The sequence below is a fragment of the Mesoplodon mirus genome, assembly GCF_964341445.2.
Source record: "Mesoplodon mirus genome assembly, chromosome: 6".
In the NCBI taxonomy this organism is placed as follows: Eukaryota; Metazoa; Chordata; class Mammalia; order Artiodactyla; family Ziphiidae; genus Mesoplodon; species Mesoplodon mirus.
This window is the reverse complement of record NC_138982.1, coordinates 78,949,464-78,966,353: the sequence shown is the minus strand read 5'-3', so window position 1 is coordinate 78,966,353 and position 16,890 is coordinate 78,949,464. Positions and strand designations below refer to the sequence as shown.

The 16,890-nt window shown below is 42.0% G+C and overlaps 1 protein-coding gene across 1 annotated transcript in view; it reads left to right on the top strand.

Annotated features, from left to right (window-relative positions):
• Positions 1-16,890, top strand: part of LOC309806236 (protein mono-ADP-ribosyltransferase PARP14-like) — a 49,253-nt gene that overhangs the window by 4,195 nt on the left and 28,168 nt on the right. Inside the window, exons 2-7 of the mRNA XM_082624896.1 lie at positions 353-477; positions 1,226-1,259; positions 4,370-4,612; positions 7,570-7,806; positions 11,933-14,178; positions 16,213-16,449. Of these exons, the coding sequence (XP_082481022.1) occupies positions 353-477; positions 1,226-1,259; positions 4,370-4,612; positions 7,570-7,806; positions 11,933-14,178; positions 16,213-16,449 (3,122 nt within the window). The remainder of the gene's footprint in view (positions 1-352; positions 478-1,225; positions 1,260-4,369; positions 4,613-7,569; positions 7,807-11,932; positions 14,179-16,212; positions 16,450-16,890) is intronic.

Sequence of the window (16,890 nt, the reverse complement as noted above, 5' to 3'; positions counted from 1 at the left end):
ACCTTTCTGAGTGCCTACTGGGCATCACGTACTGTACTAAGTTCTTTATAATGTTTCTTGAATCTAATCCATGTAACACCCACACAAGACAGTCTTCATTAATTAATAGACACGAAGACTGAGATTTTGTAAATAAGGCTTATTAAGGAACATGCTCAGGGTTAAAAAAGTAAGTTTAAAGATAGAATTCAAATCTGTGTCTGCTTGCTAAACTTTCCCCCTTTTCACCACACATAGCCTCTCTTGAGAAACTGACCAAGCCGTTGACTGATGATGATGAAGCCTATGGAAATCATAGAATAATTTTGTGAATAAAGATTGCTTAACAGTTAGCTTTTTAAACATATTTCAGTTCGGCAGCAAGTTCTGGCGAGAGAGAACCATGAGTTAGTATGGCCAGGAAAAGGAACATTAAAGTTAACTGTCCAGTTGCCCAGAGCCACGGATGAAGTCCAGGAGGGGAATATTCCAACAGTGGTAAGTAAAGGGGTGATTACAAGGGAAGTAGGGTGTTCTCCCAAGGTGTGTGGGATGGGAGCCACGATGAGGAAATATAGTGGAATGAGAAGTACAACTCAAACTGGGGTGAGGAAAGCAACTTACAGCTGTGGAGGGAGTGAGAGTGGTGATAAGGTAGGTATGAAAGAATGGAAGAAGAAGCACTTTTTGTTTGATTTTTGACACTTTTGAAAATTCAAGATTGGGGGGTTACCATAATGGTGGTTTGAGATGTAAAATCTTGGGTCTGTTTGTCCCAGGTACTTGATATATTTGTTTCATTTTCACATGGTTTAGAGGGGCCAGCGATCTATACTGCATGTACTAAGTATTTCCTCAAGTGTAAAATGGGATAGTAATAGTATTGACCTCTTTGGATTATTGGATTGTTGTGAGGATTAAATGAGACAGCCTTAGTAAAGCACGTGGCCTAGTGCTTGTTAATAGTACACACTCAATAAATGTTAAATGGGACAAAGAACATGAGCTAAATTATTTCCCTGATTTAGGTCTTACCTCAAACACTTGGTGCTCCTTTGGGGTTTCTTTTATTTGTGACTCGTTTTTACCGGTGATTTATGTGCTGTATATTCAACAGCATCATTGCCTGAGCTTTTAGTTATAATTTCTGTAGACCCTACATCTCCAGTCTGGTCCTAGGGACACTTTCTTAATGTAAAGAGATTCTTAGTAATTTATTAATGCTACTTTATTGTTTGGGTTTCAGGAATCCAAGACCAAAGAACGTGTCAAAGAATCAGGTAACTTCTCATTCACCAGGTAGTTTTGCTTTCAATATTAAACACTTTGTGTTGCGGAGGTCATCCTTCTCTTCTTGACTTCACAAGGCAGGGTTTGTTAGCTGAGAGATGCTTTGGGCTGCATCATCTCCATCCTCCTAGCCAGCTGTGCAAGGGTTGCCTCTTGAGCCCTAAGGGTTCAGGTCAGAAGAATGGGAACAGCTCTCTCTGTGGGGGCTGGGAGACACCTTGCAATTGATGGGAGGATAAAGAGGTACCCGGGAAGTGGATGAACTGACCTTTAGAGTCTACCTGTGCCCATCCGGCCATTGTGAAGCAAGGACATGATGTGACAGTGGGTGCTGTGTGTGGCTAAGTCAGTTAGTGCTGCTTTCTGAGCGCTGGGTGCAGGATGTGGGTGTAGCTCTCCAGACCATCGGCAGCTCTTCTCATCCCATCTGCTGTAGAAAACATCCGGCAACCTAGTAGCTATACAGTAGGACCTTGTTGTTCATCCTATATATAATAGTTTGCATCTGCTAATCCCAAACTCCCAATCCTTCCTTCCCTTACCCCTCCTCCCCCTTGCCAACCACCAGTCTGTTCTCTATGTCTGTGAGTCTGTTTCTGTTTTGTAGATATGTTCATTTGTGTTGTATTTTAGATTCCACATAGAAAGACAAATACCATATGATATCACTTATATGTGACCTCATTTCTTACACCTCTGCACAAGTGCTCCTTAAGCTTCGTTTGTCAAATTGCCATTTCCTAAATGGTTTTGGTGCAATTTCGGCACTCTGTCTATACTTCTGTTGCTCACAATACATTCTACTCCACTTTTCTCTACCTAAATTCTAGGATAGCCTTCAAGATCTACTCAGGTTCTTCCTCTTCTCTGAAGCCATTCCAAGCCCGCCCAATTCCTTCATCTCTCTTGTTTGGATTCCTGGCTTGATTGTTGACACTCTTTATTTGGCAGTCAACCAAGCCACTCTTGTGATGAAGCTTCCAATAGTCATGGGGTTATAAACTATATTGGTGGAAAGGCTCTTTCCATTCACTTAAGTCCAGTAATCTCATTTTATAATTAAGAGATGTGCCCAAGGTCACATGGCTAAAGAGTGGCAGAGTCAAGGGTCGAACTCATATAGCTCACCCCGACTCCGGTAGTCGTTCCAGTTTGTCATGCCTGTCTCACTGAATGCTAATTTATGTTGTTATTGAATCCTTAAGCTATTTTTTATTTGGCATGAGTGTGTTTGTGTGGTGGTGTGTGTTTGTGTGGTGTCACATCCAGCACATAACAGGAGTTTTTGTCAGGGTCATCTAACTGCTATAACAAACAACTCCCCAAATCACAGTTCAGTGTAGTCGGCAGCTAGGGTGGTGGGGGGAGTCTAGACTGCTTCACACAATTATTCAGGAATCCAGGCTCCTTCCATCTTTTTGACATTGTTATCTGTGATATGTGGCCTTCAAGGTCACTGTAAGGGAGAAGGAGATTCACATAAAGGAGATTTGATTGGCCAGGTCTGGAAATGGAATTCGCCAGGTCCACCCATATTCCATTAGCCACATGAAGTCTACTGTAGGAACTCAACTGTAGGAAGTCTGGGAAATGTTGCCTAGGAAGAAAACGATGGATTTGGTGAGCACATAGCGTTTTACTCTGCCATGATAAATATTTACAAATGTCAGTTCCATTTCTTATTTATTTATTTATTTTTGTATACATCCATTAGAAAACTGGTAATTTCCTTTTCTAGCATTTTTTGTACGCACCCATCTCCACACAACCAGTGCCTTGAACATAAGGGTGCTAATTGAATAGTTGCTCACAGAATGTCTAAAGATCATAACATACTCATTATGCTTCATTGCACAATCATAGAGTGAGACTGACCTTCTGTATACAGTTAACCCTTGAACAACACGGGTTTGAACTGTGTGGCTCCACTTATAGGTGGATTTTTTTCAATAAATATATTTGAAAATTTTCTGGAAATTTGTGACAATTCGAAAAAACTCACAGATGAACTGCATAGCTTAGAAATATTGAACAAATTAAGAAAAAATTAGCTATGTCATGAATGCATAAAATATATGTAGATGTACATATAACATACAAAATATGTGTTAATCGACTGTTCATGTTATCAGTAAGCCTTCTGGTCAACAGTGGGTTATTAGTAGTTAAGATTTTGAGAAGTCAAAGTTACACGCAGTTACCTGTCTGTGCAGGGGGTTGATGCTCCTATTCCCTGTGGTGTTCAAGGGTCAACTGTATAGGTAACTCACTTACGGCCAATGATGAAGCGGAGCAAGCTGGCTTGGGTGGTTGCTATTCTATAAGTTTGAGGTATACCCATAATTCTCTGGGCCATTTTATCTTCCATGTGCATTCCTTAGTCATTCACTGTAAGTATCCTTTCTCTCCCAGTGATAGGAAATTATTGCTTTTCAGAGCATAATGTGTTAGGTGATGCCCAAATATGGGCATGGGATAGTCTTGCTTTTCTCCAGTGACCTGATCAGTAATTCTCCAATTCAGCAAACATTTATTGAACCTCAACTATATACCATATGCCATCAATACAAAGATGAATAAATACGTCCCTTGCTTTGGAGTAGCTTGGTTCAATAACTGTAATTTGGTGCTGTGATAGAAATATATGTCAAGTGCTATGAAAAACAAGGCAGGTTCCTTAGAGAAACAAGGCAGAAAAGAGTAATAAAATTGAACATAATCATCATCAACATCGTATTAATAGACAATTAAATACTATTTTTTATTTTAATTAAATTAAGCTAAAAGTCCTCTAAGATCTGTTTTTTTAAAAAAAATATTTATTTATTTGGCTGCATTGGGTCTTCACTCTAGTTGCGGCCCCTGCGGCATGTGGGATCTTATTTCCCTGCCCAGGGATCGAACCCACGTCCCCTGCTTTGGAAGGGGGATTCTTAATCACTGGATCACCAGGGAAGTCCCCTAAGATCTGTGTTATTTGAGTTAGCCAAGAGACCAGGAAGGGAAGAGGGCAGTGTAATTAGCTTATGATAATTTACTTTGCTAAGAACATGGTAGATAAATATAACATCTTGTACCCTTTTTGTCTCCCTAAAATCAGATGCATCAGAAGAACTAGATGCAAATATCTCTCTCAATAGAAGATCAGAAAAAAAGGAAGACGCCCTAAAAGAATGTGAAAATATTTCCTCTTTGGTTGCATTTGAAAATCTGAAGCCAAATGTGACTGATGTGATGCTAATCTTGTTAGTGGAGAACATAAGTGGCCTGACCAATGATGACTTTAAAGTGGAATTAATACAAGATTTTAATGTTGCTGTAGTTACCTTTCAAAAATATACTGGTAAGATCAAAGGATGCTCCATTTGTCAGCCTACTTTGCACTACACTTTGGGATTTGGGACACCTAGATTATGGAACGTTTCTGAAAGCTTCACTCTTTCTAATAGCTAGTAAGAGAGGACTCCAAGTTAATACAGATGCTTTCTTATTTTGAAAGAGAAGCAAATTCGTTCTGAAACCAAATTCTGATTTTTTTTAATAAGTTTATTTATTTTATTTATTTATTTTTGGCTGTGTTGGGTCTTCGTTGCTGTGTGCAGGCTTTCTCTAGTTCTGGTGAGTGGGGGCTACTCTTTGTTGTCATGCACGGTCTTCTCATTGTGGTGGCTTCTCGTTGCAGAGCATGGGCTGTAGGCGCAGGCTTCAGTAGTTGTGGCACAAGGGCTCGGTAGTTGTGGCTCACAGGCTCTAGAGTGCAGGCTCAGTAGTTGTGGTGCACGGGCTTAGTTGCTCTGTGGCATGTGGGATCTTCCCGGACCAGGGCTCAAACCTGTGTCCCCTGCATTGGCAGGCAGACTCTTTACCACTGCACCACCAGGGAAGTCCCTCTGATATGTTTAATAAATCAAACTTTATTATATGAGTTTGTGTGTGTATGAGAGACAGACAGACAGAGAGACAGAAATAACACACCGAAACAGAAATCTAAAGTCAGGTTATTAAAGAGATTCCAAGCAAAGGACTCAATGTTTTCCCATGTGTTATTTCATTGGGAGGAGGAAATATTGATCTGTGTTACTAAACTGGACTTACTGGAGAGTAATAATAACAGAAAATACTCATATAGTGTTACTATAAGTCAGGTACTATGCTAAGTTTGTTCCACGTATTAATTTATTTGTTCCTTTCAACAACCTTTTTTTTTTTTTTTTTTTGTGGTATGCGGGCCTCTCACTGTTGTGGCCTCTCCTCTTGTGGAGCACAGGCTCCGGATGCGCAGGCTCAGCGGCCATGGCTCACGGGCCCAGCCGCTCCATGGCATGTGGGATCCTCCCAGACCGGGGCACGAACCCGTGTCCCCTGCATCGGCAGGCGGATTCTCAACCACTGCGCCACCAGGGAAGCCCTCAACAACCTTTTGAGATTATTATTATTCCTCATCTTACAGTTGAGGAGACAGAGACACAGATGCTAATCAGAGACACAGAGATGCCAATGACTGGAAGAACTGGATTTGAACTGAAGCAGCCCACCTCTATAGAGCCTGTTCTCTTACCCCTTTACCATATATTTCCTTAGTGGGGTTGGCTAAAAAGTTCGTTTGGGTTTTTTGTAACATTTTATGGAAATACTTTCATGGTTGTCACATATGCAGGGATGAGTAAGTGCATGTGACGCAGAAAATGAGTGCTCTTTAAGGTCTGTGTGAGGAGTCTGTGGACAGTTTCTGAGATTGAAAGAGCCATCTCTGGAAGTCAAGGAAATTCTCCAATTCCAAGCCCTCACTATTCCACGGCCATGGCAGTGGAATGGTTGATCTTAATCAACCAGCACAGGTCATGAAGTCAAAATTCTAGTTCCACCATTTAACTAATTATCTGAGGTTGACCACGTTACTACCCTCTGTGTGCTTTACTTTCCTCATCTATAAAATGGGGACAATAATACTTACCTAATACAGTTTCTGTGAGGATCAAATAAGATGGTGTTTGAAAAGCTCTTAACATAGTACCTGAGACATGATAAGGACTCAATAAAGGGAGTTATTATTACTTCAAATTTATGATTATTTCTTATAAAGGTAAAACTAAGTTGACTTGCTTTTGTTCATTGATCAGAAATCTTGATACCTACTATGTGCCAGGTACTTGTCTTGCTGTAGATACACAGATGAATAATTTTTGGTTCCTGCTCTTGAGGAACTCGTGTGGAGCAGGGAGGAAATTCATTCATAAGTGAACAATGAAGATGCAAGAGGAGAAGCTGCTTCCCTCTGCTGTGAACAGCAGGCTGTGAGGAATGGGAGGAAAGAGGACACAGGCATGGTGGCTTGGTTTTTCTTTGAAGTTTATACTCCAGCACCAGGCTATCAGGTCTCAGATATGCTGTGTTGCTACACGCCCCTGCTGGTCCCTCTGCCTGAAATGTTTCCTCCCCTTAAATACCCGGTAAACTCTTCTTCCTCCTTCAAAACTCAGATCAGTGACTACTTACTCTGGGAATCCTTGTCTGATTCTCAGTATTAATCTTCCCACCTCATTTGATCCCCAAATAGGCCATTTGTTTACTTTCAAGACTTCCTCCCTCCTGGATGGTGAACTTTCAAGGAGCTGTTGTATCCATCCCCTCTATCCCCGGATCCTAGCCCGGAGCCTGTTACGTCATGGGCTCACAGTCAATATTTATTAATTTGAAAGAGATAATTGGGCTGAGTCTGGAAGGAGGAACAGGACCAGGGTAAAAAAATTGGAGAAGGGCGCTTTAGACAGAGGAAATTGTATATACAAAGGCAAAAGAGAATGTAGTTTTCCAAATAATCACTGGGTTTTGTGGCAGTGTGGAAAATAAAATGAATGGTCGGTAATAACAAGAGGTGACATTTAGAAATTAGTTTGAAGTCAGATAGCCAAGGGCATTGTAAGCCTAGCCAAGGAGCTTGAACTCATGCCTGCAGGTAATGGGGAGCCGCTGCAGGACTTGAGGAAGGAGTGAAATGAGATTTGTACTGTGGAGAGTGCATTCAGGTGGTGATGTCAAGGAGGGGTGGAAGGGGCTGTGACTAGAGGCAGGCACACGACTCAGTGTCAGCAATCCAGGTAAGACATTCCTATGTGCATTGCTGTTCAGAGACTGGAAGCTTTAGGCATGTAGATTCTCATGTGGGAATTAAAATCTTGCATTTAAAAATTGAGTGCTTAGCCTCCCGCCTTTATCTCAATTAATATTCAGTTTCTTCTATATAATATAAAGATATAATCATAATGTTTGATTGATTGATTAATTGATTATGGTTTGTAGATGCCCTGAAATTTGTTGATGAATGTGTCAAGCACCATTCAGTGAAAGCACTTCAGCTTTCTGCAAGACTTCTGGAAGTGACAAAAACAGTCCGAGTTGAAAACCTGCCACCTGGTGTTGATGACCGTGATTTGAAATGTTTATTTGAAAATCCTCTTAATGGAGGGGGAAGAGTGGCCAGCATTGAATGTTTTCCTGACGAGAGTTCAGCACTGATTGAATTTTTTGACAGAAAAGGTAATACCTATTAGCCTAATTTTGTAAACCTTACCTGACATAATTAAAACCATTTTAATAGATCTTAACAGTTAACAGTTGAATTCTGATATATTTTATTTTTATCTATATATTTTTGTTTTTTGTTTTTTAAAATTTATTTATTCATTTATTTATTTTATTTTGGGCTGCATCGGGTCTTAGTTGCAGCACGCGGGACCTTTGTTGCGGTGCGCTGGCTCAGTAGTTGAGGTGTGCAGGCTTCTCTCTGGTTGTGGTGAGTGGGCTCCAGAATGTGTGGGCTCTGTAGTTGCGGCACACAGGCTCTCTAGTTGTGGCTCGTGTGCTCAGTAGTTGCAGTGCCTGGGCTTAGTTGCCCTGTGGCATGTGGGATCTTAGTTCCCCGACCAGGGACCGAACCCATGTCTCCTGCACTGGAAGGCAGATTCTTAATCACTGGACCACCAGGGAGGTCCCTCCATATATATTTTTGGAAATCCAAGTAGCAATCCTGTACATCTGGTATATCATGCTAAGTGAATCCAGTGATTCAAACTTTAGAGAAGTAATGTCAAGTTTTTGAAAGATATGAGGAGGTTCTCTCATGGGTCTCTACTTATGACAGACTGAAAAATATATAATTCTTAGAGTCTTTGAGATACCGTATTTAAAGGGGTGATCTGTGTTTTAGCTATACATTTGGTAGAAATTCTCAAGTTAACTTCAACAAGATTAGGTAAAGAAATACTCAGAAACACACAGTTCCTATAAAGTATCTTAACTTCCCACTTCACTTGTCAGTGTCATCATTCAGGAATTAATAAGGGTGGTTTCACATGATCAGTGGATGCCTGCTGGATTGTTCTTTGCAGTGACCCTGTGAAAACCTTGCCCAGCTGAACCTTAGGGAAATGTTTCTAAGGGATTCGTAGACATAGATTGCCAGTTCTCTGAGGCATGTGCAAGGTCAGCTTGGAGATTCCACTGATGTTCAGAGGTCAAGGCTGAGGAGTAGGAATTAGGGAGCCAGACTTCTTAGGGAAAGAAGGAACGTTGTGCTTGGGATCAAGTGAGGGACCATGAGACAGGATCATGTGGAATGCCACTCACTTAAAGTAAACTGTTTCATGGGGGTACTTGGAGGAACCTCCTTTCAGCTGTTATGAGTTGGGGAAATTGTGGTGAAGGTATGGTTTGGATTAAAATGGAATGAAAGACCTAGCGTTCCTTGGGCAAAGGGATGAAAGATGAGCTTCTGTTGCATGTTCTTTAAATCTCTCTCAGCCTGACCTTGGGCCCAGGGAGAGAGCTACATAGAACTGTTACTCTAGAAGTTAACCTCTCAGCTTATGATGGGAGTTGACAACTATGGGGCTTTCGAACATCTTGAGGGCATGGAGCAGTTGGGTGTGTCCTCAGAATGTCTATGTTACATGTGTACGAATAATAATGGGCACTATTTTATTCAGGTTTATTTTATGCTAGAGCCACACTCATAAGGGCACTCTCAAAAGTTGCTCTTTGCCCTGACCTCTTTGCACCATCTGACTATGTTGACCACACCTTCTCCTCAAAACTCGCTCATTCCCTGTTCTCTGTGTCTGAGATACACTGATTTTCCCTTTCTCTCTCTGGCTGTGTCTTCCTATGAATATGACTTACATTTGCACAGCTCTGCAGGGTGCTACCAAGTGCATTCACAGACACTGCTTTATGGGCGTTGCTATTATTGTAATCCCTATTTTACAAATGAAGAAACTGAGGCACAGGAAGGTCAAATAACTTGACCAAGGTTACACAGCTAGTAAGTGGCAGAGCCAGGATTTGAACCTGGGTAGTCTGGCCTCATAATCTGTGGTCTTAACTTCTCCACTTTCCCCCAATCTCCTGTACATCTATAACATTAATTTTTCTTGTAGGATATTTCACCACTTACAATGAGTTAATAAGGAGGCAAACTGTAGATAAAGCTGAATTAAAAACAGAATTTATTTAGGAATATTGTATTTTATATAAATCATTTGAGAGGAATAAGTTAGGCAATTTACTCTGAAATTATTTTGTTCAACTTCACAGAATCCAATTCACAAAATCTTAAGGAAGGGAACTCATTGAATGCTTGTTGTACATGAGATCTTTTTTTAAAAAAATATTTTATTTATTAATTTGGCTATGCTGGGTCTTAGTTGCGTCATGCGGGATCTTGAGTTGCGGCATGCGAACTCTTAGTTGCGGCACGCATGTGGGATGTAGTTCCCTGACCAGGGAGCATTGGGAGTGCAGTGTCCTATCCACTAGACCACCAGGGAAGTCCCTATATGAGATCTTTTGCTGTGTTTTCTGCCATGGTATCTCATCACTGAGTCCTCATAAGAACCTGCACAGTTATATAGTTTTGTTTTGTTGTTTTACAGAGGAGGAAAACAGGATGGAGAGCTTAAGCCACTTTAAGGTGATATCTGTGATGGTTCTTGGGTCAGACAGACCTGAGTTCAAATGCCTGGCTTTGGTGCTTACTAGCTTTGTGATCATGGGGAAGTTACTTTAACCCACCAAAGCCTCTGTTTTCCATCTGTAATAGAGGGCTCACATTACTACTTACCTCAGAGGAATGTTGTGAGGATCAAATTAAATTGTACCTGGAGAGTGCTTGGCACCTGGTGGTACTCACTGGTACTCAGAATCTGTTCCAGGCCATGGTGGGAAGTTGAAGCCATGAGTCTGGGCCTCTGAAGGCCACATTTTTTTCATTAGGTCTGGCTCCAGGCCTAGGAGCCAATCGTGCACAAGGTGAAGTTATTTTTAACATCTTTTCACAAGATGCTATTTTAATCCAAGTTGTTACTGGAGTTCATTCTAATTCCCTTCTTGCTTAGACCCCCTGTACCTGTCTAATAACTAACACAAAGTGAGGAGGGGTTTGGGGGAGAAGAGTACCCCTACACACACACATACACACAGGGACTGTCGCAGTAAACGTGGCAGGAAGGGGATTAGAGCAGGGACGAGGGGTGTGCAGGACTTACTGAATCAGAGTCTCTGGGGCTGGGCTCTCTGATGACTGTGAGGATGGTCTTTGTTTGGAACCCTTGGAAGAGGGGCAAGAGCATGGGCTTTGGGGTTAGACAGACACTGGCTTGAATCTTAGCTCAGATCTTTACAGTCTGTGTGACCCTATTCGAGTTACCTAACATTTCCTAGCTTCAGTTTTATCAATTGTAAATAGGGATGATAATAATCATGTCTCTACCTCAAAGGTTTGTTTTCACATTCCCACCAGCAGTGCAAAAGTGTTCCCTTTTCTCCACACCCTCTCCAGCATTTATTGTTTGTAGATTTTTTGATGATGGCCATTCTGACTGGTGTGAGATGATATCTCATTGTAGTTTTGATTTGCATTTCTCTAATGATTAATGATGTTGAGCATTCTTTCATGTGTTTATTGGCAATCTGTATATCTTCTTTGGAGAAATGTCTAAATAAATTTATTTATTTATTTATATTTGGCTGCATTAGGTCTTTGTTGCTGCACGTGGGCTTTCTCTAGTTGCAGCAAGCAGGGGCTACTCTTCGTTGCCGTGTGAGGTCTTCTCATTGCGGTGGCTTCTCTTGTCGTGGAGCATGGGCTCTAGGCACGTGGGCTTCAGTAGCTGTGGCACAAGGGCTCAGTAGTTGTGGCTCGTGGGCTGTAGAGCGCAGGCTCAGTAGTTGTGGTTCACGGGCTTAGTTGCTCCGCCGCACGTGGGATCTTCCCGGACCAGGGCTCGAACCCGTGTCCCCTGCATTGGCAGGCGGATTCTTAACCACTGCGCCACCAGAGAAGTCCCTCTTCTGTCTTTCTTAACCTGGTGGTGATATATCAGTGTTATCAGAAAAACAGAAAAATAGAATTTACTTAACAGAATTTCAACATAGAGTGTTCTTGGCTGGAAAATAATTATTCCATGAAATAAGGAATACCTGTGCAGTGTTAATACATATCAGTTTATATTTGAGCACTCTGGGAGTAGTGCTGCTTTTTAATAGCATGTAACATCAAAGTTCTGCAAACATTAGGATTTTTTTTCTCTAGAATACGAAAGCTTGTTTGCTTGTTTTTTCATCTGAAACATATTACACTGAGATTACTTAATTTCTTTCCTTTAAGTGTTAGACACCATCATGACCAAGAAACTTGACCTCAATAATATGCCGCTCTCTGTGTTCCCGTACTATACTTCTTTGGGCACAGCCCTGTATGGACAGGAGAAGCCTCTGATCAAGCTTCCAGCACCATTCAGAGAATCACTGGATCTTTCCTTATGGAAGTTCTTGCAGAAAAAGAATCACCTGATTGACAAGATAAATGATGAAATGAGACGTTGTCACTGTGAGCTAACATTGTGCCAACCCAGCAGTGAGGTGATCATCAGACCTGCAGCCACCTTATTCAGTCAAGGAAGACCAAGAATCAAGACCTGGCAAAAAGATGCTTCTACAGTATTCTCTGGTATCAGGTCTAAGTATACAGTGACCTCATTTCAAGTGGATTCAATAGTATGGGACATCGTAAAAGACTATTTAGAAGATGATAGGATTTTGATTGAGTTTGATGCACTAACAGGGATTGCAACCTTAGTGGGGAAATCAGAGGATGTACAAAACATTAAGCCACAGATCAAGGACTTAATAGAAGGCACCATTCAAGAAATTAGAAGAGAAAAGCAAAGTCTGAAGCAAAAACTGGCCATTTCTCCAGGAAGGTATTCACTTCTGTTGCACAGCGGTGTACAGGAGCATCTCCACACGGAGTGCCCAGAGGTGGAGATTTTTTATGATGAAGCCTCTCAACACATGTGCTTCAAAGGACTCCCTACAGATGTGTATAAAGTAAAGTGTGAAATCCAGGAAAAGGTATATACCATGGCTCAGAGAAACATTCAGGTTCCCCCAGAGGTTTTTCAGTTTCTGCAACAGGTTGACTGTGCAGAATTCTCTAAGTCTCTCTTTATAGCACAGAACATTCTTGCAGTTTATGAGCTAGAGGGCACAACTGTTCTCTTAACTGCTGCTTTTTCTGAAGTCCTTTTAGAAGCTGAAAAGCAAATGGTCAGTGCCTTAAATTATAAGTGCATTGACATTGAAGACAGGGAAGTTCTTAACAGTAAGAAATGGAAAGAGCTTACTTGCAATTTGCATAAAAAACACAATTCCTCCCCAAAGACTGTAATAATCCATGAAGTAACTTCAGAAACCACAGCCCAGGTCATCATCACAGGCTGTGTGAGAGAAGTAAATGAAATCTATGACTTGCTTTTTGACTTCCTGGAAAAACACACAAAAATAGAGAAATTGATTGAAGTAAAGCCTTCCTTAGTTATTGATTACTTAAGGGCAGAAAAGCTACTGTGGCAAAAGATAAAGAAGATGAATGTTCAGGTAATTTTTAATCCTGAGAACAAGCAAAAAGGCATTTTACTAACTGGCCCAAAGACCAAAGTCCTGGAGGGAATGAACATTGTCACGCAAGCCTGGGATTTGGTCTGTGTTAAAAGCTTCCATATCGATAAGCCAGGAGCCAGTCAGTTCTTCCAGGATAAAGCACGGTATTATAAAAGTGAGGTCAGAAGGTTATTTGGTTGTTTTATTGAACTACAGAAGGATGAAGAAAAGGAGGGAGGCAGCACTGGTGGGCAGAGGTGCTTGTTTCAGACAGATTTAGCCCCTGGAGTCTCGCTGATTGTGCAGCAAGGAGACTTGACACAGTTTCCCGTCGATGTGGTGGTGAATGTGGCCAATGAGGAACTCAAGCTCAAAGGGGGCTTGGCTGCTGCTCTTTTAAAAGCAGCTGGCCCTGAGCTCCAAGAAGACTGTGACCAGATAATGAAGGCAAGAAAGTTCAGGCCCTTACCTGCCTGTGCCATCATCTCGAAAGCAGGAAAGCTCCCATATCACCATGTGATCCACACAGTAGGGCCCCAGTGGAAGAGGGATGAGGCCCAGAAATGTGTGTGGCAGTTAAAGACTGCTGTGAAAGGAAGTCTCCATTTGGCTGTAAGACACAAGTACCGATCCATAGCCATCCCTGCTATTGGTTCCAGAGCCTTTGGCTTTCCCCTACCCCAGTGTGTGCAGACCATTATTTTGGCGATCAAGGAATGGTTCCAGTATCAACAGAATGGATGCAGCTTGAAAGAGATTTACCTTGTGGATATAGCTGAGAAGACTGTTGAGGCCTTTGCTGAAAGTGCAAAAATTATATTTAAAGACACCCTGCCTGATGTTGCTTCCCTGCCCAGTTTACCAGCAGCAGTCCAGCCCAACCTGAGAAAGGATCATGGAAAAGGAGCAAGTCTGTTGTCCCCAGAAGGCCTGAGGATCCTGTTGGTGGAAGGAGATGTGCAGAGTGCTACAGTGAGTGCCCCTGTTTTCAGAACACCCACCAGGGTGCTGGGACTCCAGTTAGCCTGTTGCTAAAGGGAGATTAGGATCAAGGGGAGAATCCCATGCCCTCCATCCCTGCCTTGAAACAGGTTTCCTTAGAAAATTGGGCTACTTCACCAAGGCATTCACTAATTGAGATTGGCAAGTTACCTGGGGGAGCTGATATAGCATATTCCGATCACTAGTTTCCAGTAAATGTGAAAATCCACAATAATACCTAACATTTACGAGGCTCTCTATACGTTTTCAGTGCTCTTACACCTGTCATATTTTGGCAAATCTAAGGTTAATTTCCTGTCAAATTCACTGATAGCAGATACAGAAAAATTAGAGCATAATCTAGGGACAGAAGACAGGAATCTTATCAGTGGAACTGAACCAGAGGGTTCTGAGTCGGAGGGACCATCAGCTCCCAACACCAGTAAGAAAACATAGGGAGGAAGGTAGAAAGTGACCTGCGGAAGGTCTGGGTATTATGTGGGGACAATTCTTATAACTCTGCCAGGGGGTGACATGTTTTTTAAAAATGTACTTAGCAACCTTTTCAACACAGGCTCTAACTAATCCAAACAGTCCTGGAAGCCCCCTGCTGTGCCAGGTGTTAACTTCCTGAGCTGAGCGAATGTGGGCAGTCCTGGGGCAGGGATGCTTAGGGAAGGCCATTTGCATATCTTATTCGGAGAAAAGCCTATTCACATCCTTTCCTCACTTTTAAATTGAGTTACCTTTTTATTACTGAATTTTAAGGGTTTTTTATATATTCTGGATACAGGTCCTTTAACAGATACGTGATTTGCAAATATTTTCTCCCATCCTGTGGGTCATCTTCCTGTTTTGTTCAAGTTGTTACTTGGTTTAAAATATTTTTCGTTTAGTTTAAAATATGGAAAGAGGTTGTAAAAAATTAGATCTCTACTTACAGTAAGCTTAAATCATAATTACAAGAATAATAGCTAACACTGACTATTTACTATGAGCCAGGCACTCTACTAAGTGCTTGGCATGCATCTTCTCATTCAGTGCCATGAGGCAGATTCCAGGATTATTATTATTCTCATTTCACAGATGAAGGAATGAGATTTAGAGGGGTTAAATAATTTGCCCAAATCCCACATTTAACAAATGATGGAGCTAGGGTTGGAATATGCATTGCTCTATTTCAAAATATTAAAAATAATTTTGTTTCTCATTGAAAAGAACAAGCAAATAAACAAAAATCTCTTTTGGCCAAGGGTCAGTAATTGGAGTGAGTTCCAATCCTCATTCACCTTGAACGCTGAGTAGTAAGGCATTCCTTCCATGCCTTTCCCATAGGTGTGTGCCCTCTGAAGTCAAGACCTGCTCTGCATTACTCCTCAGTGACCCACGTGGGGCAGCTTTGACAATCACTTGGTCACATTCCCTCTCCCGTCTTCTCTTGGTGTCTTAGTCAAGCCTGATTAATCTGCTCACATTAACTGTCCTGCTGAAAAAGCTCCCATGGCTCTTCACTGCTGCTGGGAAGTCCAGTTGGCTTGGCACTCGAGGCCTTTCTGTGGTCTGTGCTCAGCGTAACATTTCTAGCCTGGCTGGCACCATTTTGCTGCAGAAGCTCTCTATCAGGTCAAACTAATCTACTTGCCGCTCACACCTGCCATGCTTCTGTCCACGCTGTTGCCCCTCCCGAATGACTTCCCCGTCTCTCTCTGACTGCTGCAACTATTCCCATTTCTCAGACGCCACATCGCTCATAGTGTCTTCACTCGCCTCTGAAGGCACTTCCTCTGGACTCCTTTGGTGATCCCATACCATTTATGTATTGCTCTTTGACAGCTCTCTTTTGTCCTAGAGTGTTATTTAAATAAGTGTCTAATAACACTCTCTTTTGGGGTGGTATTTCAATCTCTGAAAACTAAATCATCTTAGTTGTCCCCCATTGTGCCAAGCCTGGGGGCTCAAATACAGTAATCCTTGATGAATGCTTTTTCTTACAATTTGAAACAAATTGTTGGTTTTGTCTTTAAGACCGATGTGGTTGTCAACTCCATTTCATCGGATCTTGAGCTCAATAGAGGGCCCCTTTCTAAGGCCTTCTTGGAAAAAGCGGGACAAAAGCTCCAGGAGGAGCTGAAGACAGCTGGACAAGGGGTGGCTGTTGAGGTCGGCACAGTTATCCAAACCAGTGGTTGCAATCTGCACTGCCACCGTGTGCTTCACGTGGTGGCTCCAGACTGGAGAAGTGACAGAACATCTTCACGCAAGGTGGGACCTTGTTTTAAATTCTCCAGGAAATTAAGTAGCCCTTTGGACTCTCCTTTCAGTGGAATGTAGCTTGAACCCTGGCTATGTCCATTCTGTAATAACAGCACATTCTCATAGCCATTTCTTTCAGCTGTAGATGACTTCTCCCGAGGACCAGTTAATAATAGAAATTGATTACAGTTCTCAACCATTGTTGGGACTCGGGGAAGAATTATTGAAGATAGCACTCTTTAGTGAGGAAGGAAAAGTGAGGGCATGAAGAGTGGAAGAGACTGAAGGAACAGAACAGTAGCTGCTTTGCTTCTTTCCTTCATTGCTGAGTGAGTTTGAATCTTTTTGGAGGGTCTCACACATTCTTCTTTCCTTTTCCTTGTTTACTCCTCTGTTTTCCTTTCCCCTTCTGACTGCCCTTAACCTGCCTTTTGTTGAAAGCAAAAAGGA